This window comes from Pygocentrus nattereri, chromosome 4, assembly GCF_015220715.1.
Source record: "Pygocentrus nattereri isolate fPygNat1 chromosome 4, fPygNat1.pri, whole genome shotgun sequence".
Lineage (NCBI taxonomy): Eukaryota > Metazoa > Chordata > Actinopteri > Characiformes > Serrasalmidae > Pygocentrus > Pygocentrus nattereri.
Genome location: NC_051214.1, coordinates 26,682,629 through 26,708,117, shown reverse-complemented (window position 1 = coordinate 26,708,117; position 25,489 = coordinate 26,682,629). Strand labels below are relative to the sequence as shown.

General features: G+C 39.3%; 1 protein-coding gene across 2 annotated transcripts; it reads right to left on the bottom strand.

The window, feature by feature from the left end:
- Positions 1 to 290: 290 nt before the first annotated feature.
- Positions 291 to 13,586, bottom strand: LOC108415307 (cytochrome P450 2J2-like). Of its 2 annotated transcripts, none has more exons than XM_017688335.2 (9): positions 13,364 to 13,586; positions 12,408 to 12,570; positions 11,085 to 11,234; positions 3,753 to 3,910; positions 2,380 to 2,556; positions 2,129 to 2,270; positions 911 to 1,098; positions 679 to 820; positions 291 to 564 (listed from the first exon to the last, which is right to left on the bottom strand). In XM_017688335.2, exons 1-9 carry the CDS (start codon positions 13,541 to 13,543, stop codon positions 389 to 391), a joined length of 1,476 nt encoding a protein of 491 aa, XP_017543824.1. In that variant the 5' UTR covers positions 13,544 to 13,586; the 3' UTR covers positions 291 to 388. The 2 variants fall into 2 exon arrangements, 1 of the variants encoding a protein (XP_017543824.1); XR_001856992.2 differs by having other exon boundaries at positions 424 to 564; positions 679 to 782.
- Positions 13,587 to 25,489: the final 11,903 nt, after the last annotated feature.

Sequence of the window (25,489 nt, the reverse complement as noted above, 5' to 3'; positions counted from 1 at the left end):
TGGCTGGTGTCACAGGCAAGTCCACCCGGGGAAGACCCAGGACACGCTGGCGTGACTATATCGCCCAGCAGGCCTGGGAACGCCTTGGAACCCCCCCCCCAGGGAGCTAGTGGAAGTGGCTGGGGAAAGGGAGGTCTGGGCCTCCTTGCTTAGGATGCTGCGCACTCGACCCGAACCCCGGAGAAGCGGAAGATGATGGATGGATGGATGGATGGATGGATGGATGGATATATATATCCATCCATCCATCCATCCATCCATCCATCCATCCATCCATCCATCCATCCATCATCTTCCGCTTCTCCGGGGTGTGTATATATATATATATATATATATAAACCTTAAATTTATCCTTTTTGTCAGTATATCTTTTTTTGTGTATGGGAGTTCAGCGTGGAATCACACACATGAGGTAAGGGCTGGGGGCGTATGTGAAACCCAGCAGGCCCTCCAGGCTCAGCTTCTCTCCTGGGCCTGGGGTGAATGTAAAGCGTTGTAGAAGTGAGGTGAAGAACAAGAAGAGCTCCATATGCGCCAGCGGTTCCCCTACACACACCCTCCTACCTGTAGAACAGTAGAACCAAAAGCAGATGGTGTAGTTGTTATCTAAAATGTCATTACTTTCTTTGCATTACACATTAGTATATTAGCAAATACAGAACTGCATATTTGTTTCACCTGCTGAAAAGGGTAGAAAGGCCTCTCTCTTGCGGAATTGGCCTTGATCATCAAGAAAGTGTCCTGGGTTAAATGTGTTCGGTGTTTCCCACTCGGTCTTGTCGCTAAGCACAGATGACAGGTTTGTAGTCACTGCAGTGCCCTATTAGTGAGTGACAGACATGAATCAGCACTGATGTATTTGTGTAGCATCTCATATAATGTTTGGGTTTTTTACTACTTAATGTCAAACCTTTGGTATGAAGTATCCTCCCAGTGTTACATCTTTACTGGCACTTTTAGGGAAACCCAGAGGCACAGTGTTGCCTGCTCTTTGTATCTCATGGATGACCGCGTCAGTGTAGGGCATGTTGGGTTTGTCAGTCATGCAGGGTTGACGTGACTGCCCGATCACTCTGTTTATCTCCTCTTGTACCTTCGCTGTGTCAACAGGAACAGGAAGTACTAATTTTTATATAGCACTTTTCATACACAGCGACAATTCAAAGTGCTTCACACAAACACAGGAAAAAGGCATTAAATAGTTTTAAATAATAAATCTTATTAGGCATGTGCAATAACCTCCTTGGGAAACAGTCCTTTTTATTTTATTGCACACCTTACAGATGTCACAAAATCGTTCTGATTCCCAATTACAGCTGTCAGTTATGTTCAGGGTATATACACGTTTCTACATACAGTGTTGAGAAAAAGTCTTTGCCCAAAAAGTATTTTGTCATTTAAAAGTTTCAGATCATCAAGCTAAAGTTAATATAAGATAAAGACAAACAAAGTAAACACAAAATGCTTTTAAATGATGATTTCTTGAAGATAACGATCTATTTAAAACACATCACTCATGTGAAAAAGTACCTTTGGCAGCAACAATTGCAATCAGTTTTTTGCGATAACTTGCAGTAAGTCTTTTTCACTGTGGAGGAGTTTTGTTCCACTGTTCTTTGCATAATTGGTTTAATTCAGCTACATTGGAGGGTTTAAGGTCTTGCCTCAATATCTCGTTGGGATTCAAGCCAGGACTTCGAATTGGCCTCTCCAAAACCTTAATTTAGTTTCTTTTGAGCCATTCAGAGGTGGAGTTGCTTGTGTGCTTTGGATCTTTGTGCTCCACAAGTTTTCTTCCCAAGAAATTTTGGAAGGTAGCAAACATTTTTTACAGCACTGTATATGTTGGGAATGTGAGTCTATTTCGGACCCCTCTAATGAAAGTGTTAAATCTTAATTATATCCTAAACCCTGTGTGTTGGCTGTGGTGCATGAAACCTTTGCAGGGCGGTGAGTCCCCAGCAATGTTTTTTTTAACTATTTTCACACATATTTCACAAAATGTTTTTAAACTTTCAGTTGGTTTCTCTATATTGGTTCCTTTTACATAACTAACAATTACAAACAAATAGTCATGTAATCTAAACTAAATCATTATTATCATAATTTATATTCTGAATGTACTCACTCTGTATCTCTGGGTATTTCATCATGAAGAAGAGACCCCACCGTATCGTTGTGGCCACGGTTTCTGTCCCTGCCTCAAACATGTCCAGTGTAGCCATTACTAATGTCTCAATGTTAAAGCCAGCTTCAGGGTCACTGTTTTTCTACCAAATTTAAACAGAGAGGTGTTGTCTGTTGTGTATGACAGTAATAACATTATATGTATATGCATAAAAATATGGATTTTGCTAATATGACCCATCTTAAACAGACCTTCTCCATTTCTACCAGGTAAGCATCTATGAAGTCCCGTGGGTCTGAGGGATCAAAGTCCTCCTTGTGCTTTCTGATTTCATCAGTTAGGAAATCTATAATTTTGCCATAGTTAGCAAAAATCTTCTGGTGAGGGCCAGGAACATATTCAAAGAGACGTGGAAAGGCGTTGTACAGCTACAGAGAGATATGACAAGATGAAGAAGCGATGAATCTTGGTGATGATTAACCCCTTAACTAGCCTTAGCTACCAACCAAAGTTTTATTACACACTTCCAGAACCTAAGAATAGTTCAATTAGTTTGCATTGAAGTCCCTGTAGTCTCTGAATAATAATCCTTTGTATGAAATAAACCTGGATTGTTAAGGGGTTAATAGACATTGATTGTAATTTTGTTATTACTATTATTTCACTCTGCTATAATTGTTGAACTTTTACATTTAAATATTGATATTTAATTCACTTGATAAAATATCGAATGCATTTTTGGTTTTCATATGCTACTGCTTCTGACGTGTTTAACTGAGCTATAGCTGAATAACATGATCATCATTTTCCTTGCTGATTATCTGATTATATGATAATGTAATAGAACATTTGTGCACTGTGTTTTTCCCTTCATTGTAAATGCTGCAGCCGTACTGTGGCATCCACAGCTACAGCTATCACATTTGTGCCTCTCTTGCCTTTTTGAAGTAATTTCTTGAAGAATTCCATGTATTTATCTAATCCAGGGATGCTGTATAGTTGTAGTTACATATGGTAATTTATTCTACAATTACATTCACTACACTGTAATTATATAATTTGTTTTGATATTTAAATGCCAATTACACACATCACAGTCACTGACCTTTCAAAATTGTTTCACAAAGGAAAAATATTTCCATATATGTTTAACACATATGTAAATATTATCAACAGATACTATTATATATAATGCCTCTATATATGTGCATATACTTTAGTATATAGACATATGCCTATATGTGAATATATTTAAATATTCATACCAGTTCAACACACACTAACACACCACCACCATGTCAGTGTCACTACAGGGCTGAGAATGATCACCACCCAAATAATACCTGCTCTGTGGTGGTCCGGTAGGGTCTGACCACTGAAGAACAGGGTGTATGCAGAGAAACAGATGGACTACAGTCTGTAATTGTAGAACTACAAACTGTACCTATATGGTAAGTGAAGCTCATAAATTAATTGATGAAGTGGCTGATTGGTGCATATGTACTTATATTTTTCTTCCATTTCGGTTCTACACTGTGACGAGAACCCTCTAGTATAAAGATTACGTTCCAAACTCTGAACAAAAATGGGCTGTAAGAACCAACAACACACTGTACTTACTGACCTGAGCCCGTGCAGAACCTGCCAATAGGATGGCTTCAGCATCCTGTCGCAAGACAGTAAGGAAACGCTCATCATGATATTCAAAGCGATGGCCAAATACTAGAGCAGAGATGATGTTTGAGACGGCGTTGTTCACGTAGAACTGAGGGTCAAAAGGATCTGTAAGAGGAAAAAGTTATAGAAATACAGTGGATATAAAAAGTCTGACACTCATTTGAAACCACTTTATTGTAACGCAAAGCCAGAATTTAAGGTGAATTGGGCAAAACACATCTTTTAGAGTTCAATTCAAGATGTAATTTATGTCATTTTGGATGTTTTATTGTATGTTTTAGAAAACTTTAGATGGACTTTTTTGATAGCCTTTTTTATGAATAATATCTTCAAATGTTCTGCAAATTTGTGCCAGAAATTCCAGCAGCTTTTTAATCTTGCTGTAGGCCTCTTGATGACCTCCCTCATACATTTTAATTTTGTTCTGTAATCAGATCCTGAGCTTGGCAAAGTCCCTGTGGTGCCACATTTTTACACCTACTGATGACAGTCTTCATAGTGCTCTAAAGCACAGCAAATGCTTTTCACACTCTTAATCTTGATCTGTGCCTAACAGTAAGACTGTAGATGTTTTGCCAGATCTGTATGGACCATAACTATCCCAGAATACTATAATACTGAAAATGTTAGGAACAGCTCATTTTGTTTGGGTTTAATCAGAATTACCTTCATTCATGGCAGATGGACATCATTTTGAATACAGTCTATTTATAAATTTTTGCTTGTACATGCAACCAGTGTATTTTGTTTATTTATTTATATGGTTTTTCTAATTATGTTTAATATATTACATAATATTACATTAAAGATTTAACATGATAACATGACAAAGTCTAACATCACGTCGCTTAATTTATGGCTTTACATAAAAACTGCAATTTCAACAATTGTCACATCTGCAGAGGAAACAAACTCCCAAAATCACCAGGGAAATCACATGACCATAACACTTCCTACTTCCTCCTAAGAAACACACATGGACTCAATCTCCCAGAATACATTGGGAGATCAGCTGACTCCGGATTTTCCCACAGGATCCTATCCCCGTTCTCAGTCACCTGATTATTGAGTTGTTACACCTATCTGTTTTGATCATGTGATGTTTTAGTTAGCACATAAACCTGGGCTTTAGATGTAGTCATTGTGAGTTATTGTTTTGCATGGCAACTACTCAGTGTTCTTCTGACTGTCTTTCCGTGTATGATCTGTGCTTTGTTTCATTTCGACTCTGATTTGGATTTCCTGTTTGACTTGACTGCTCTGGATATTCTTGCCTTTGTGTTCTGACCTTCTCGCCTATGTTATGACGATGACATTGGACTGCCTCTTTGGTTGGTTTGCTTCAGCTATTTGCTTTCTCTGTATTGGCCTGTTTGCCTGTTTTTAGATTATGATTTTGGATGTGGATTTCTACATTAAAACTGGTTCTTCTTTCAATGTCCACGAGCGTCTGAGTTCTGACATTGTTACAAGAAGAGTGTTTAGACTTTTTAGTCACTGTACATCAGAGACATTATTTGGATGAGTCTAAGTAAAACCTTCCTTGTATACTATACTGTTTAAACATTTGGCGAAAACTTCCGGTGTGATGCAGCATGGTGTAGACGTGTTTTTGGAGCTCTCTGGAGTTTTATTTTAATGTTTTGAGGCTCATTTGCACTTCTTGGTTGGTTTGTCATTGTGCTTAATTTCTTTGTGAACTTTATGGACTTTGGAGGTCACTATGCCTCCAAAAGCCGCTAAAGCTACCAAGGATCCCAGTCCCTCTCAGCTGCTTATACGGCCAGCTCTCCAACACACAGCCTCGCCGTCGAGAGCTTCTACTCATCCTGCGGCTGAGCACCTCACTCCGGTTGAGACGTTAGACTCCTCCACGCTGAAATCCGAGATCGCGCAGGCTGTGGCCGAAGAGCTGAGGGCAGTGATAAAGTCCGAGCTACATGACATGAAGGTTGAAATTATACACGATTTCACTGCTCTGAAAATTGAGGTCTCAACTCTGAAATCCACGGTGTCCGATATGGAGCACTCCCTGACCATGTACTCAGGGGATGTGTTAGCACTGCAGGCTAAAGTGGAGCTTTTAACGAAGGAAGTGAGCGCACTAGATGCTAAATGTGAAGACCTGGAGCCCAGGTCTCGCTGCCAGAACATCAGGATTGTCGGAGTCCCACAGGGGGAGATGTTCTCACTGCGACAGCCCTTTGACTTGGACAAAGCTCCTGAAGTTGACCGCACTCATCGCTCTCTAGCTCCAAAAAGAGGTGACATCCCAGAGCCAGGCAACGGCGGTGGATTACTATATCCGGTATGAGGTTCATGGTTTTCCCTGATTATACTGCCAAAGTTGCGAGGGCCCGTGCAGCATTCAACGACGATCGCAAGTTGCTGCTGGATGTGGAAGGGGTCCGCTACAGCCTCTTATTTCCCCGCCCGACTTCGGATCACCTATAACGGCACGCAGCACCTTTTCACTTCTCCAGACGAAAGCCAATGGCTTCATCTCCTCGTTAGCCAAGTAAAGTGTGGACCGGGTATGTTCGTTTCACCCTTTCCATAACACGATCTGTTGATCCTTATAAGTCACCCTTTTGGGTGTTAATTTTCTTATTATGTTTCGATGTACGGAGCAATGTTTCTGATCTGTGCTTTTTATGTTGGACTATTTTTCTTAAGCAAACTTGTAAATTGCACCTGTATTCAGATTTGTATCCCGTCACCAAGCTAATTTGGACTTTTTTCCTTTCTCTTTCTTTTCCTCTGGTTTTTGGACTTTTTACTGTGCCCTCACATGACATTTTGATGAACACCTTGGTTGAGCTGCATCAATCTGAGTTCATATGCATTTTTTTGTAAATATCCCTGTCATGGTGGTTCACTTTTGTTAGGTATCCAATGACCTTTGCTATTTTTATTATAGTCAATGGTATGTTTTAAGTTCACCCTTTACTCTACTCTAAGGTATTTCCTTTACATTGTTTGACTTTATATGTACTTCTCCATACAGTAGCATATGTGGGGGCACGTCTACAGGTATGGGTGTGCAAAGGCATAATCATCTGGAAGTGGAAGTAGTTTCACATGCACTTTTATAGTCACTGTTACTGTTCATCTGCTCTTACTTATTTTTCCCTTTCCTCTCCCTCTTTCCCTTTGGTCATCTGGTACATCTCTTTACTTTCATGTTACAACTTTACTCTGTAAATAAGCACTTTGTCTAACTCTAATCAAGATAGGACTAGAATGAGATTTCTGAGCTGGAATGTGAAGGGGTTAAACAATCCGGTCAAACGCTCTAGGGTACTAACCCACTTAAAACGTTTAAATTCAGATGTAATTTTCTTACAAGAAATACATCTCAGAAATAGTGACCACACTAAGCTAAAATGCCACTGGGTCGCGGATGTTTTTCATTCAACATTCAACTCCAAGACTAGAGGTGTAGCAGTTTTGATTAGGAGAGGGGTCCAATTTATCCCTGATAAAACTATTACAGATGGGAATGGCAGATACCTGATTGTTCACGGCACCTTATGTAATACCCCTTTTTTGTTGGTAAACATTTATGCTCCTAACTTTGATGATCCAAATTTTATGCAAAAGTTATTTAGCTCTATTCTTTAAACACTCTATTTTGCTCCTTCTTTAAACACTCATCTTTTAATTATGGGCAGAGACCTCAACTGCACAATTGACCCACTCTTAGACAGATCAGGCACTCGCATTTTGTCATGTTCTTTGACTTCCCAAGCAGTATTAGATTTCATGTTCAATAATAGGTTTGTCGACCCTTGGAGATTTTATAACCTGGGTGCCAAGGTATTTTCCTTTTACTCTCATCCTCACCAAGTGTATTCCCATATTGACTATTTTATTATTGACAGTTCTCTCATTGGTAACGTTGTTTCCTCTGATTATCACCCTATAGTTATTTCAGATCATGCTCCGTTGACAGTAAATATAACATTCTCAAATTATCATTGTTTCCAAACTCCTTGGAAGCTTAACTCGCTGTTGCTGTCTGACGATGCTTTTAATAATTATATCTCGTTTTCATTTGACGAGTTTATTGCTATTAACAAGAATGACTCCGTTACTTCTTCTGTTTTATGGGAATCTCTTAAAACCTACCTATGTGGACAAATCATATCATAAACAGCATATCAGAACAGATCACAAACTTAAATTGCAAAATTTGATGACAGAAATAACTGAGGTTGATAAACTCAATTCAACAAATCCAACACCCGCATTATTGAAACGGCGCCTTGAGTTACAAACTAAATTCATCTCGATCAATTTCCCAAATTAAAGATTCACTTGGTTCGTTATGCTCTGATTCACCATCTATAAATGCTGTCTTTAAGTCCTTTTATTCTACTCTCTACCAGTCTGAATCCCTCTCTGATGATACCGAGTTGCATTTTTCGACCGTCTGGAGTTTGCCTCTGAATACTACAGCTCTACAAATTCTTGATTTGCCCTTAGACTTAGAGATTTCTCTATCGCTATCCCCCTTGTTGTTTGCCCTCGCTATCGAACCCCTGTCGATCGGATTAAAATCTCTCATCTTTTTGTGGATTTTTTTCGTTCTGGTATTGAACTGAAATTAACTTGTATGCCGATGACTTGCTGTTGTTATATGTGACTGATCAAATCATTTCTTTTCCTCCTATTATGTCACTCTTGAAGAGGTTTGGATCAATCTCAGGCTATAAAGTAAATTCATAGTGTTACCCTGTAAACTCACTGGCTTTATCACTTAATCCACTATTCCCTTTAAATACGCACCTGCTGGGTTTAGGTATTTAGGGATCCATATTTCTTGACCTTTGCCCTCTCTTTTCCATAACAGTTTCTCTCCTTTGATTGATAAATTGAGAATTAACACTGTAAAAATGAATGTTATGCCTAAGTTTCTTTTTTGTTTCAAACTGTTCTGCTACTTCTCCCTTAATCTTTTTTTAAAACTTTGGATCAGCTCATCATTTCTTTTATATGGGATGGAAAGATTCCCAAAGTGAGGAAATCTTTCTTGCAGAGATTCAAATTTGATGGGGGGCTCGCCCTTCCTAATTTTCTATTCTATTACTGGGCAGCTCATATTCAAAAAGTCTTGTGTTTGCTCCATTCCCCAAATTCGCTGTGGGTTAAAATTGAAACTCACTCCCTTTTTTCATCTTCAGTATCTGCACTTCTAGCTTCCGGCTTACAGATTTTACCATCAACCCCATAGTCCTCTCTACCCTTTGGATTTGGATTCAATTTAGGCGCCACTTCAAACTTATGCCACCTTCATCATCTTTGCCTATACTGGATAACCATTTATTCCCACCCGCCCTAAATGACACTGCTTTTATTACCTGGCACAGCAGGGGTATTGAATCCCTTCATGATCTTTATAAAGATGGTATTTTTTGTAGCTTTGCTCAGTTATCAGCTGAATTCAACCTGCCCCCTTCCCACTTGTTTAGATACTTGCAAATTAGACACTGTGTCTCTTCTCTGTTTTTGGATTACATCCACCTACCTGTTGGATATCCCTTGGATGACTTTCTGTCTTTAGATCCCTTTCAAAAATTTTGTATATCCAACATTAATTCGAAGCTTGTTCACCTGGACCCATGTTCCACGAATAAAATTAAAAGATCTTGGGAATATGAACTGGGCATTGCCCTGACAGACCAATGGTGGGATAAGGCTATCGCCAAGGTGCAGGTAAGTGTACCTTTTGCAAGATTACAATTGATTCAATTTAAAGTATTGCGCATAGTTCACCGATCTAAATCTCAGCTATCTAAATTTTATCCAAACACCACCAACGACCAATATGATAAATTTCATACCTCACCATGTAATCTGAGCCATATGTATTTTTTCGGTCACGCTTTACGCAAGTTTTGGCTTGCTTACTTTAAAACTATGTCAAAAATTCTAGCCGTGGACATCGAAATGAACTGTTCTTTAGCAATATTTGGCCTTTCTACAGATTTACCCCCGTTCACCTGTGGACAATTGGACATTTTGGCTTTTATATCCTTATAAGCAAGGCGCTGCATTTTGTTGTTATGGAAATCTCCAAAACCCCCCTTAATTTCAAGGTGGCTTTGCGATGTCATGCACTTTCTTAGACTTGATAAGATAAGGTTTACTCTGAGAGGCAATACTGCTGCGTTTTACTCAAAGTGGAACCTCTTCCTTTCTTATTTCAACTCTCTTCAGACCATGCCAGATGACTGACGCCCCCCCCTTTTAATTATTTTTTATTATGTACTTTTTTTTGTATGTATTTATTTATTTTTATTTTTATTTTTTCTCCTCTCTATCCCAATTCTCTAATCATATATTCTCATATTCATTTATTGGGTTAATTGGGCTGTTTGTTTAATAATGTAAAAATTACTTTGGGGATTGGGGTTATTAGGTGGGTGCCACTAGGGGTAAGGGTAAGGTGAAAGGGAAAACTTAATGGAGGGAGGGTAGAGAGGGAGTGGAAGGGTGTGTGGGAGAGGGGAAGAGAAAAAGGGAAAAGAAGGGGAGGAGTTAGGAAAAAGGATAACATTATAATCCAAATTGGTCCTTTTATTCATTCATTTATTTGTGTTTTTATATTTGTGACCAAACACCAGATACTGTTTAGGCCTTTTTTTTTCCTTCATTGGATTTGTCCTGTTTCTTTGTTATCATGATGTCTTGACTCATTCCCTCAATTAAAAAAAAGAAAAACATTTGGCATATTTCCATCACGAAAGACTTACATAGGGTAAATTTAAAATAGTATGAACTACATACCAGTAGGTACTTTTATATGGTTCCTCATGTTGCTTTTGACATTATTGTAAAGTTATGCCTCTGCACACATTTGACACATTTGAATCATATACATTCAAAGCAACACTGTTTTAGTGCAGTTCCTCCACATGAAGACACATGAAGCCAGCCACCACATTTTTTTCACCTTGCCCCTCACTCAAAGTCATTGGACAGCTCAGAGCACATGGAAGAAAACAGCAACTTTCCAATTGTGTTGCGTGAACAAGGAGACGCTGCTAATTGGCTAGCATTGCACAGAAAGATAGAAGGTGAAAGACACAAGCTCATCCCTATTATACTGGGCTAGCAGGGCCTATTATGCTATTATGCTTCTGCTGCTCTGCTGGAAAGCTCTAACCTGTTAACATGAGCACTGAAATGAAAAGCAAGGCTTTCTGCAGCATTCCCGCCACGCAGAGGTAGTATTCTTGAAACAAGCCTAATACATCTTGAACTGACCACTTGCCTTTTTCCTCTTTGAAAGCTTCACACAGAAAGACACTCTCCTGCTGGATACTCAGCTCAAGATTCTTCTTTGCCTCACCAAAATGCCGCAGGTGTGTGTTGGCAAACTTTCTCTGCATCTTCCACAGGTACCCGTTACTGAGGGAGATACCTGCAGAACGTTCCAAAGTATCAGTGCATCCTCCCAGAATGTACGAGAGAAATATTAGTCACTAAATATTAATCTAAGTATTTAAACAAACACACACACAAATGTTATCACAACCACTTCCCCAGTATGGGTGAACATGTGTAGGCTAGCAAAATGTAGGAAAAAGTTGACATTTGCATAGACCAAGTCCATCTATGGAGAGTTTACTTTGTTTTGCTGAATGTAATAATTAAGTTTAAACATTATTATGCTGATGTTTTTTGGTGAAAGAGGTTATACATAGAGTAGACATGCTGGGTCATGTCATGCAGCACCAGATTTACCATAATGGTAAGAGCAAATAGCGTGGTGGAAACATTTGCTCATTCATGAATTATGTTTACCAGCGTGTTTCACACACACTCAGCTGATTAACCAATGTATTTAAAAGGCAGGTTTGAAAAAAAAAAATTCATCGTAGTAAACCTTTTAACTGTTGTAACAATCCAGGAGTAAGAATTTATAGTGAGAATTTATTTCTTGCTAGTCAAAAGCACTTTTTTACTAATTGATTTTTAATACTTAGTAGTGCATTAATATTCACATGTGCAAATGAAATTCTTAATATCAAGAGTTAAATATAATTTTCATTTTCAGACATAAACTGAAGTTCTGAGATCAAGACAAAATATGACTGAAAAGCTACAACAGCTTTCCACAGTAATTAGATGTCCATTAGTAATTAGCATGTCAATTTAATTATAATTAAATATACCAAATTTTAAACTTTAAATCAGTAAAAAAAAATGTTACTGCAAATTGAATGACATTCTGATAGGTTCTTGTCTAGGACAGGAGTGAAAATACAGCCGTGTTAAAAGACACTGGTGTGCTAATCACTGCCACATTGACTTAATGAATAGCTCTTATTTACTGAGTTGCACATTTTTTTAAACATAAGTTTAATAAATAATCTGGCCTATTCGTACATAACAATACTTGATACTTCAGAGTAGTTACTTTTACTCTTTGAACACAAGGAAGTACTTTTATACTTTTACTCAAGCAGAAATAAAGATAAAATACTTGTACTTTTACTAAACTATTATTTTACCAAGAGTGCTTCTACTTATACTCAATTACAGAACTATTGTACTTTTTCCACCTCTGATCATATTTTATACCTTTACGTACCAATTCCTTTGAAGACTTTATGAAACAGAGGGATGATAGGACGGTCAGTAAAGCTGTCTAGCTGAGTGACGAGGGCCTCCTTCACCATTTTGTATCCAGAGATAAACACCATTTTCTCACTGCCCCATCTCAGGCTGAAAATCTCCCCATACTCCTCAGCGAGCTGAAATCACAAAGTAATTCTCATAAAAATCCCCAAAAATTACAACGTTTTTGTTTTACAGAGGTTGAGGGCAGTAAATGCAGCAAAGCAACATGAATGATATACAGTGATGTGCAAAATTTGGTTAAATGACGTGTTTTGTCGAATTCCAACACTGTCCTCTCTGTGACATCTACTATCCTCATTTGCACATTAAATTCTCACACTACTTTCCACTTAAGCTAGATACACAGCTGTATTCACTGACCATAAAAGGAAAAATGCAGGTATAGTCATATATAAAAGACATACACATTTATATGTATACTCCTACTCTAATGATGTTTTGTAGACTTCATAAGTGAAGTAAGAGAACAAAATGAGCAAATTTTCTCACATTTATTTTTTTGGCTGTATTTAACATATAAAACATAAAATATAAAATCTAACAAATTCAGAAAACCTTTGTTGATTCAAATTTGGATTTTTTTCCCATAAAAGCTCACTTTCCTGCACATGCACTGCATGCAAAATGTAGTTCTATTGCTTGAACTAGCGTGGTTCACTAGCAGGTTCCAGCCTTTATGTGCACACAAGCTTTATTTTTTTCCAGCAGATTCAATACAATTAATCTAATAATAAACAAATACATTTTTTAATCTCGTGTTTGTACATATGACAGTTGTTTGTGCTGAAATTGCAATGAAATTCAGCAATTATTATGAAACGAATGTAATAGACGTGTAGTTGTGAGGTTACAGAGTAAAAGTGTGGCTCATCTGATACATTTTTAGAGTTAAAAGGGTTAACCTACTTTGTCTATGTTTTTGAAGTCAAGCCCAGTGAAGATATTCCCCACAAATGGCAGAGGACGAGGTCCTGGCGGAAAATTAGATGGATTTTTATTCTTGATGATGTCGACAAGCAGCAGGAAAAGAAAAATTCCTATCAACCAGCTCATAAAATCAAGCGTAAGTAAGTACTGTAAAAACATGGCTGAAGTTTGGAGAAGTCCGGCATGTGAGTGTGTGGTGTGTTTGTGCGAACTTGCCTGTTATGTGCAGTTGGGCTGGGGCAGAGTGAAGAGATTATGTAAGAATTCCAAGAAAAAAAAGAAAAAAAGGAAAACAGACACTGTGGCCCTATTTCCTTTACCATGCATACTGTAGTTAATCAATATGGCAGATAAGGAACATGAATGTATACCTTATTGCACTCTGGACTGTAAAGGTCAGGGTTATTTCATAAATAACATATCCAGGGTGCAATTTTATATTACTGACTATGTAATTCAATTGCCTCTTTGTATTTCAGCTCTTTCAATTTAACCCTTTAACTGCAGATTATTGGGTATTTAATCTTATAGTTATTCAGTACTGATTAGCACCTGAGCTTAGCCTAACTGCTGCACCAATTAAGGTGGAATGGAAAAAATTCGAACAAGAAGCCGAGGCATCATAAAGCAACTGCTATATAGTTTAAGGTGGAAAGGAAGAATCTGAAGAAGAAGCTAGTGAGACAGCTCTCAAAAGGCATAAAGTTGGGTTGGTGGGTTACGTTAACTTATTTTTGCTGTTTCGCAGAACCAATAGGTCAGTGTTGTTTTATCCCATTTGCTAATGTTTGTGATAGCAACTGGTTAGCTTCACAGCAGCAGTTCTAGCGACAGTTGAAGACTTGTACAAGTAACCCACATCCTAGCTAGGGCTGTAGGAGTTAAGATTCAAGCATTCCTATCAGCAGTTTTTTTGGAATGCCTGTGGCATTTATAAAACACTTTAAAGCTGCAATCGATTTTTTGAAAAAGAACTCTTTGAATAAACTGCCCTTATATCCTGAATGGCTATCAATAGCTATCTAATATGTTTCACTACTGCTAACCACTAATATGCTGTAACAAGTTAGAACAAATCAGATGCTGGCAGATAAAAAACGGTTTTGAGGTTTTAATGACAAAGGGAAATCCAAACTCATAGCGATTAAACAGGTGAAGGTCAAAACTTAGAAAGCGTACAAAAGCTAAAAGAGACATCCACTAAAAGGTCAAAAAACACAAGCAGAGTCAAAAATGCACAAATTACACAAATGTAATGTGCCTAAAATCATAACACAAAAAATTTCTGATTATTCATGTCTTCAATGAGAACAACTATAAAAACCTCATAGTGCTTGTGGATAAAGTATGTGAACCCTTGAGTTTATGATCTCAAAAAAGCTAATTGGAGTCAGGTGTTAGCATACCTGGAGTCTTGTTAAGAAAATGATTTTGGAGGTGTGGACTAGAGCTACTTTGACTGATAAAAACCACTCAAACTTTTTGAGTTTGCTCTGCACAAGAAGTGTGGTTGGTTAGTGTAGTGGTTAACACCTTTGCCTTCTACGCTGTAGACTGGGGTTCAGTCCCCCACCAGGGCAAGCACCCTACACTATACCAATAAGGGTCCTTGGGCAAGACTCCTAACACCACCTTGGCCTACCTGCGTAAAATTGATCAAATTGTAAGTCGCTCTGGATAAGAGCGTCAGCCAAATGCCATAAATGTAAAAAAGAAGGGTACGTGTATGTGAGCCGTGCCTTGCCAAAAAAAAACTTTCAGAGGATCTTCGATGAAAAATTGTTGATTTACATAAAGCTGGAAAGTGTTACAAAGTGGTTTCAAAGACGTTAGAAATTCACCAGGCTACAGTAAGGCAAACAATCTACAAATGAAGACCATTTGGGACTGTGGCTATGCTGCCAAGAAGTGGGCACCCAGTCAAAATGACCCCAAGAGCACAATGGAGACTCATCAATGAGCTAAAGAAACAACCCCAAGTGACAGACAAAGATTTGAAGGCATCATTGGTATAGGCTAACATCTGTGTTCATAAAACCTTGAACTAGCATGGTGTCTATGGTACGACACTACGAAGGAAGCCACTGCTTACTAAAAAGAATATTGCTGCACATGTGAAGTTGTGAAATGATGTGAAAGAGCACGTTGACACTCTACAATGGTACTGGCAAAATGTTTTGAAGACAGATTAAACTAAGATTGAACTATTTGGAAAGAACACGCAATGCTACATCTGGATAATGTGAGAGTGTCTGTATGTCAGCTGAAACTCTGTGGGTGATGCAACAGGACAATGTCAACCAGCTATTAGTTCCAAGGGAATGTTGAATGAGTGTGTGCAATAAAGATAAAGACCTACAAGATCATTTTTTGTGTTATTATTTTAGGCACATTATATTTGTACACACTTTTTATTACAAATTAATGCAGAAAACCATAAAATTCCAAAAGGTTCCCATACTTTTTCTTGCCACTGTATAGGGCTAGACACAGGAGGAGAATGAAAAATCAGGCAAAGCTGATCTAGGATAGGCTGGTGCCTGTGAGGTCTGAGCTGTGTGATCCTCCTCTGAATTCTGGGAATTGGAGTATGGAGTTGGAACATTACTAAACCAAGATGTTTTATATAAGATGCTCTGAACCTAGGAACACCCCTATACTGACATTGGAAATGTCTACCTTCATTATAACTGGCAGTGTGGAGTTTGGATGCTACAGGACCGGACTGGAGGTCAAGTGATGCTTAAGCTGTTCAAAAACTTTCTGGGCTTCCAGACTCCACCAAAACCACCCCATGCCTTACTTTGTGACGGCAATCAAAGGAGCGGCCACTGTGCTGAAATTTCAAATGAAAAAGAGGAAGAAATTAGCAAAGTCCAGAAAGCCAAGTGAGTCAAGTGAGAGAGGGGGTGGGGTGAGGCCATTTCACAATGGGCTGGATCCATGGTCAGTTGGTCATTTGACACAATGAACCTAAGAAGGTAAATGACTGAGTGCGGAAAATGGATTTCTCCAGCTTCACATACAGATGCTTCTTGAGCAGAACTACGTGTTCATCTACTGAGCAGCTGTAAATGAAAATGTCATCAAGGTAGACAAACACATAGTGATTCAGGGCTTCCTGCACAACCTCATCAATGAAGGGCTAGTAGACAGCTGGCATGTTCATTAACCCAAAGGGCTTTATGATGTACTTGTAGTGGCCCAAGCGAGTAATGAATGATGTCGTCCATTCTTCATCCTGGTGTACCCTAATAGGATTATAGGCACTGTGCAAGTCCAACTTATGTCCAGCTTATTGAAGACAGAGGTTTTCTGCTGTGCCTCAAAGGCTGATGTTATAAGGGACAAAAGGGCAATGGTCCTTGATGGTTAATTTGTTGAGATCCCAGTAAACAATGCAGCGACAAAGCTCACCATCCTTCTTCCCCACAAATAAAAACCCAATGCCAGTTGATTTGAAAGGCTGGATAAGGCCCAGTGTTAGTGCCTCCCTGATGTATTCATCCTTGGCTGTTTGTTCATGCCTTGCATTTGTTAAATACCTCTGATAAATCATGGTAGTCAGTCAGGACTTGAGACAGACACCCCTTCGCAGACTGGATGATTGAATGTAGAGTGCATAGCAGCCATAAACAGGTCCTAGGAGGAGCATGTGGAAGGCTCATTCTCCCAGACAGGAGGGGCCCAGGCCAGGGCTTGTCCTGTGAGTAATGAGATAATGTTGTTTGAGGAAAGCACATATCACAGCAGAAACCCCCTATCATGTCCTTACTAAAATAAATCTTAAAAATTTCTTAATTTATTTGTTTTAATTTCCCTTTCAGTTAGATTTAATGAATAAGCTCAAACTTTTTTATACTTACACTGCAAGGTTAAACTTAAACTGAGGGTCAAGGACATACAGCTTGAAGGAGGACAATTCCAGGTGTTACCGGCTTGGTCGAGAGCACTCTGATGTGGCAGCATGAAGTCAAGACTGATCACACAGCTGTTTGTGAGCTCTCCTTAAGTAGGATGCTTCATAGCTGACAACAGTCAGCCCTAATCAGTTAGAGGCAGCTCTCTTCCTCCCCCTAGCAGCCAAGGGTGGCCTAGCAGGAGGCCAGGTTGTTACACACACACATGTACACTACACCAACATTAAAACTTCCGTTCGACTCCCTGGAATTAACTCGTAACACTGGTGTCATAATGCATAGCAAAGAGAGAACAGCAGCACAAAAATCTCCAAAGCAGCAGACTAGGATGACTATTGCAAAATCCTAATTTTGTGGTCATGATGAATTTTTCTGTGAACCTAAATGCATGCTTTAATGTTCTGTTGAAATATCTATAGAACAGTTTCTGCTTCAGTTTCTGATTTAGTTTGTGCTTTTTGTGGCCACAATACCCTGCACTGGTTTTACTTACTTTCAAAGCTATGGCTATGCATGACTAAACAAACACTGCATTCAGAGGTAAATATATCACAAATCAATGCTGTGTTTTTGGTGTCTATAACAAGATGAAACTGCCCATTAATTTCATACCAGATAAGAAGTAATAAAACGGCTACAAATGAGCAGCAATAATCTCCTACAAAACAGAAGTTATATCCAAATATCCAAACAAAATGATAGGACCAAAAAATGGCCACAGCTTTTCATTAAGAAGAAGATGTGTGTCTGTGAAACTATGCCAATTTAATGGTAGAGCTGACAGTAGTCCAATAATTCTTCAACTGTCTGCGATAAGAAGCAGACATACAGTCCTGCTCACCATTATTGGCACCCATGATGTTTAAGTACATAATGTGGAATATCTCCTGGAAAAAATTATCAAGTGTAACAGCTTTTTTCTATAGAGAACTTCTGTTTGATACAAAAGAGCAAATGATAAACAACATTTAAAACTAAACACAACAGGAGAGAAAAAATAGAAAAACCTAAAGCTTGCTGTGGCATTGGTATTGGCACCCTTTACAGTAAATCAGTATGGAAACACATTTTGACTCACCTGTGCTAAATCACAAATGAGAATCACCTGTGATAAATTGTCAGTGCCCATATGACATTAATTACCCAATGAATGATGACTTGAGTGTTTTAAAAAGCCAATTGTTATTCCCTATTCCTTTGTCACAATGGTTAAAACAAAAGAGCTGTCTGAGGACATCAGAAGTGCTTTTATTAGCAAACACAAGATCTCCAAAGGGTATAAGGCCATCTCCAAAGACCTTGGTATACCTGTTTCAACAGTGCGCAATGCTATTAAGAAGTTTGCCAAGCATGGAACAGTCAAGAACCTACCTGGATGTGGAGGGAAGAGGAAAATCGATGAGAGATGTCTTCGAAGGTTGGTGCGAATGGTGGAAAAAACACCACGTCAAACATCGAAAGACCTGAAGGCCAACCTGGAACAGTCTGGGGTCATGGTTTCAGCAAGTACCATATGGCGCACATTAAACCAAGCAGAGCTTTATGGGTGAAGGCCAAGAAAGACACCCTTGCTGAAGAAAAGACATAAAAAGGAACGACTCAGCTTTGCCAAAGAGTAACTGGACAAACCACAATCCTTCTGGGAAAATGTTCTGTGGACCGATGAAACAAAAATAGAGCTTTTTGGTAATGCACACCAACAGTTTGTTTACAGACGGCGCAATGAAGCGTATAAGGAAAAGAACACCCTACCTACAGTTAAGCATGGTGGAGGATCCATAATGCTGTGGGGCTGTTTTGCAGCATCTGGTACTGGGGGCCTTGTCCGTATCACAGGAATCATGAAATTGGAGAATTACCAAGAGATTTTACAACAAAATGTCCTACCCAGTGTAAGAAAACTTCATTTGAGTTGAAGATCAAAGGCCCAAAGCACACATCCAAAAGCAGACAGGAATGGTTGAAAAGGAAGAAATGGACTGTTTTAAAAAGGCCAGCAATGAGTCCTGATCTCAATCCCATTGAAAATCTGTGGGGTGAGCTGAAATCTGCCATTGGGAAAAAGAACCCTGCAAACATTCAAGAGCTTGAACAAACTGCAAAGGAAGGGTGGGAGAAAATACCAGCTGAGAAGTGCAAGAAGCTTATAGCTACAAGAAACGTTTGGAGGCTGTCGTCACTGCCAAAGGGTGTGCTACCAAATATTAAGGAGGGGTGCCTTTATTAATGTGCATGCCGTTTTTTTCTGTTTCTTCTTTAAAATGACAGCATGTAAGCTGAAAAACAATGTTCTTCATTATATTACTTTGAACCTCCAATTAAAAAATCCTGATAATATAAATTTGGTACATTTCCATTTATTTCTGAAGATATTGTACAGGTTATGCAATAAATGAAGGGGTGCCAATAATGGTGAGCAGGACTGTACATGCATATTAGAGACTGACAGGTGAGATGCTAAACAAGGAATCATGGAGACTGAAAAAAGGTAATGGGAGACATTTGATTGGCCACTTTAATAGGCAACGTCTGCCTGATTAGCTTTATGACCATATAAATATTATGGAAAAAAATGTGAAAAAACTGAGAACGCCAACTGTAATGTGACACAATGACTCAGATGCTCACAGATAAAAGGTGAATGAGAGGCTTTACTAGCGCAAACAGAATCCATAATCATAGTCAGCTCACAGGCTATGGTCAAATCCAGAAAAGACAATAAACGCAAAAATGCAAACATAACCAGGCGAAAAGTCCAAAAGGGATCAGGGAAAAGGCAGGTCAAAAAACAAGGCAAAACCGGTCAGAACAGGAATGAACAGTCAGAAATAACACTCAGTAGCTCTGTGAAAAGAAGCAATACCTGGCAATGAGACTATCTACAAGCCCAGTCTTTATATTAATCAAAGAAGAACAGGTGTTATTGGTCAATTATCTGGGGAACTGGAGCACTGATTAGAGCATCAGAGTGAGTGAGAGTGAGGCTGGAGTCATGTGATCTCCCATAGGATTCTGGGAGACTGAGTCCAAAGAGAGTTCAGAGCCGAAGGGAGTCGTGAGAAGGGAGTCCAGCAACCTATGGATAATGAACACAGGTGCTCCGTCTATCTTCTCCAGATGGGGTGGTGTGATGTCCAGCGTAGCCTCATCCAAGGGCCCTGAAATAGCACGTTTTAGTAAAGAGACATGAAAAGAACATGAGACTCTGAACCTGGGGGCAGCTCCAATTTATAAAAGTCACTTCGTTAAGCTTTAAGTATTTTGAAAGCATCAATTAATTTATGGAGCAATTTTCTATTTCCCTCAGATTCTCTGAAATCCCTGGTAGACAGCCACACTATCTCTAGGCTGATAGATGAGGGATTCACCTCTATGGTGGTCAGCTTTATCCTTATTTTTTCTTAGTACTTCCTCAATCTGCTGGTGGATTCAATCCCCAGTGCTGACAGTCCATGACTGAGGTGTCCTTGAGCAAGACACCTAACCCCCACTTGCTCCTCGGGTGCCGTGCATAGGGCTGCCCACCACTCCAGGCAAGTGTGCTCACTGCCCCCTAGTGTGTGTGTATGTGTTGTTTCACTTCATGGATGGGTTAAATGCGGAGGTGGAATTTCCCTGTTTGTGGGATTAAAAAAGTATCACTTGCTTTTGCTTCTCTGCATCCAGGCATCAACAGCTGGGGCATTGGTGATGGCACCTGTCCATGGTGCCAGTGAAGGCTGGTAACCCAGGGCACACTGAAAAGGGGGAAGATCTGTAGCAGAACTTAATGAGTTTTTGTACTATATTCACCCAAAAAAGAAAAACGACTCTGAGGATTTATTTATGCAAAAGAGTCTGAGGAATTTCCCCAGTTCCTGGTTCATTTGCACACATTGTTCATTCGACTGCAGATGATACCTAGATGCCAGACTGATTGACACTCCCTCATGCTCAAAAAATGCAGATCAGGCTTGTGATGTGAACTGGGGACCTCTCTGAAAAAATATATTCTGGGATGCCAAAAAAAAAAACGGAAAACCTGATTAAATAGAGCCTCTGCTGTTTGGAAAGCCGTGGGGATATTAGCAAATGGGATAAATCAGACACTTCTTGAAAATCGATCTATGACTGAGGATAGTGGTCCTGTGACTCAGGTAAGTCCGTCACAATCTATGGCAATGTGGGACCACGGGCGAGCTGTGACTGGTAATGGTACCAATTTGCCTGCGGGCAAAATCTTGTATTGAGAACAAATGGTGCATGAAGCAACAAATGAATGAACATCATGATTCATGGTCTCCCATCAGTACCTATTGGCTAATCATTGCTGCATACAGGTCTTTCCTGGATGACCAGATGTAAGAGAAGAGTGGGCCCAGGTTATTAACCTATCATGAAACTGTGATGATACATAAAGTTTACCGGGGGGCAATGACTAGGGACTTGGAAGTTTACTAAGGCCTTTTCTATCTCTTCATCTATTTTCCATCGAATGGCAGATACAGTCACTGTAGGAGACAAGATTGGTTCAGGATCAGAAGGTGTGGAGCTAGGTGATTCGGACTGGTGCAGACGGGATAAAGCATCTGCTTTGGTGTTCTTTGAGCCTGGACGGTATGTAATGCTGAAATTGAAGCTAGCAAAGAACAGGGACCAATGAGCTTGACGGTCATTTAGTCACTTAACGTTTTATTGTCGGTAAGTACAAGGAACGTATGCTTAGCTCCCTCTAACCAATGGTGCCACTCCTCTAATCCAACAGTTCACAATCGCCAATACCATAGTTCCGTTCAGTCGGTGTCAACTTGTGAGAGTAGAAAGCTATCATATGGAGTTTAAGAGGGTTACCGAAACTTTGTGACACTGAGGCATCCACCCCCATGACAAAAGGCTCCGAGGAGTCAGGATGTTTGAGGATAGAGGCAGTAGAAAACGATTCTTTTAGTGTTTGAAAAGCCTGCTCAGCTGGTTCAGTCCATTGAAACTTTTTGAGATTGCCTTTGAGTAGAGCAGTTGGGGTGGCTGCAATTCTACTAAAGCCTCGAATGAAATGGCGATAGAAATTAGCAAAACCTAGTAATCGTTGGAGCTTTATAACTGATAATGGTGTGGGCCAATTCAACACTGCATCAACTTTATCATCTGTCATGACCCCGTTGGGGCTAATGATATAACCCAGGAATGAAATGGATTGTATGTGGAATTTGCACTTTTCTCTTTTTATATACAATTTGTTTGAGTTTCTGAAGGACTGCCCGAACATGATTGACATGGAACTCCAGGTCTGGTGAGTACACAAGAATGTCGTCTATGTAGGCTATCGCAAATTTACCCAACATCTCTCTGAGGACATCGTTGATAAATGCTTGGAAGACAGAGGGGGCGATAGAGAGCCCAAAAGGCATCACAAGATACTCAGTGCCCCCTGGTGGTCACAAAAGCTGTCTCCTCCTTGACATGAATGAGGTTGTAAGCACTTCTCAAGTCCAGTTTAGTTTAATATTTGGCTCCCTTTAATTGTTCTAGACTAATGGAAGTGGGTAAGGATATGTCTTAGTGATTTGACTCAGACCTCTGTAATCTTTGCAGGGACAAAGACCTCCATCCTTCTTTTTAACAAAGAAGAAGGCTGAGGCTACTGGGGACGTTGATGGTCAGATAAAACCCTGATCAAGAGCTTCTTGGACATAAGTATCCATGGCCAGTTCCTTCTCTTGAGTAAGGGGATAGACAATTGACTTAGATTGACTTAGACTTACAAGATGAATAGTGCTGTCATATGGTCTGTATAGGAGTAGTTTTGTGGCATTGCCTTTGCTAAACACCTTCTTGAGGTCCATGTATTCAGGAGGAATAGTTACATTAATGTCAGTCCTGGGGCTTTCTATGGATGTGGAACTGACAAACAATGTGGGTGGAGATGCAAAGTTCAGGTGGCAGAATATGGACCATTTCTGAATTTTTCATTCTGACCAAGAGATAGTGGGGTTATGTTTTTCTAACCAAGGTACACCTAGAATAAATTCAAACTCTGATTGTTCTATGACGAAAAGGGACAGGTTTTCTGAATGTAGAGCACTCCATGATCTCCCCAGGGAGTCTGAGGGATTGAATTCAAAGAGAGTTCAGGGGGCTAACAAAGTATACAGAGAAACATACAGAGTATACAGAGTCTGTAATTGTAGAACTGCAAAGTGCACCTATATGCTGTTTCATCATCTTTAGATACCAATCCCACTAATCTGTGAATTTGTTCAAGCTGACAGAATCAGAATCTGATATGCAGTCATGGGTATACAAGATGTATAACAGCAGAAAACACACATTTTAACAATCTGCTTTCTATTAGATCGCAAATCCTGGGGAGATCATGTGACTCCAGTCTCACTCTCATGCTCCAATCAGCACTCCACTTCCCCAGAGTATTGATCAGTAACACCTGTTCTTCCTTGATTAGTTTAGTTTAAAGCCCGGGCTTGTAGATAGTCTCGTTCTGAGGCATTGTTTCTTTTTATGGAGCAACTGAGTGGTATTTCTGACTGTTTATTCCTGTTCTGCCTTGTTTTTTGACCTGCCTTTTGGACTTTTTGCCTGGTTATGTTTGTGCACAAATGATGAACTGGTTAACACCAAGTTACACATGAATGTTTATTATAAATGGCTATTCAAATTTGACTCAGCTCTTTATTATCATATACATGTCATTGTTTCCTGATGTGTTAAGTACTAGTCTGTGCATTGATTGACTGTGACAAAACCATTAGATAAGTATTACTAGATGCTCATTTGTGGACCAGTTGTAAAGTATTACCAAAAAAGGCAAGCGTTCCAGATGTCAGTGAAAAGTATTTTGTTAGTAGTTTGCTAATAGGGGCTGGTTCTAGCAACAGAAGCTGAGGTTCAACTTTGAGATGTGCACTGTAGAAGAGTTTTTTGTTGTGAGTAAGTTTCAGTCTCAGGCACTCTGCCCATAGAAGTACACACACTGTGTAATGTAAACTGCATGCTAAAATGACCTAAAATAACTCTCAGAAACTGACTTTAAACTCCGAATTTAATCTGGCTCTGGTCCATGTGCTATCTTATGGAAAACAAATGATCATTTATCAAGCTAAATGCCATTAGCAAGCATCTCCTCACCAATAAGCCTTTCTGAGCGAGATATGGGCCTCATCACTGACCCGGGAAACATTCATGATATGCCACTTTAAAAAATTATTCCTAAATTGTGTTTGAAACAGTAAGTGGCAAGGAAACAACAAAACATTGTACATTTTCTGACTCAAACTGTATTCATTGTAGATGGTCTGAGATTTGCATGTCAGTCAAATGGCCCTTTCCTATTGCAGGTCTCAAAACCTACTCGGTTTGGCTTGCGAGCCTGTTTTCCATTGCAGAATTTCAGATGTGCAGATAACTCATGCCATGGCCACTAATGCACCTCCATACATAGACATAACAGGACGACTTTCAGTTTAGTCCCCTTATGGGGTGGTCAAGGTTGTGGAAAGTCCAGGACCCCCATCACTTGCGGTTTTCACTCAGATTTCACCAGATCCCCTTGATCATTTAATGACATTATGCACTGCACAAGATGCGGAAATAAGAATGCATTTTTCTTTCTTAACCCTGTACTGCACACATTATGAGAGTTTACAGTCAATTGTCAGGGGTATTGTAACAAAGTGGAAGAGGACTCTGGAGCAGTGGAGACGTGTTCTCTGGAGTGACGCTTCTCCTTCTGGCAATCCGTTGAATGCACTTGTGTAAAACGTTGCAACTGGACACTAGAGCAATGGAGACAAATTGTGAGTGGGACATGATTATATTCATCAGGATTTGATTGGATCATGAAAAGTGGGTATTCTGGAACAAGATTCATCTGTTTTGCACAAAATCCAAAGGAAAGTAATAAATAAAAATTCCCATATTTGTCCAAAAAGTCAAGTCAGCTTTTATTGTCAATTTTACAATATGTACAGTACATACAGTGTATTGAAATTGTGTTACTCTCAGACCCCATGGTGTAGCAGTTACATTAAATAGACGGTAAGCAGGAAAATTAATTATTTAATTTAAATAGACAATAAAAAAAACATTAATCATAAAGATAAACACTAATTGTAGAATATCAATATATAAATATGTATGGCAATATATTGTGTATTTTATGTTATTTCTGAAATAAAAATTGTTGAAAGCC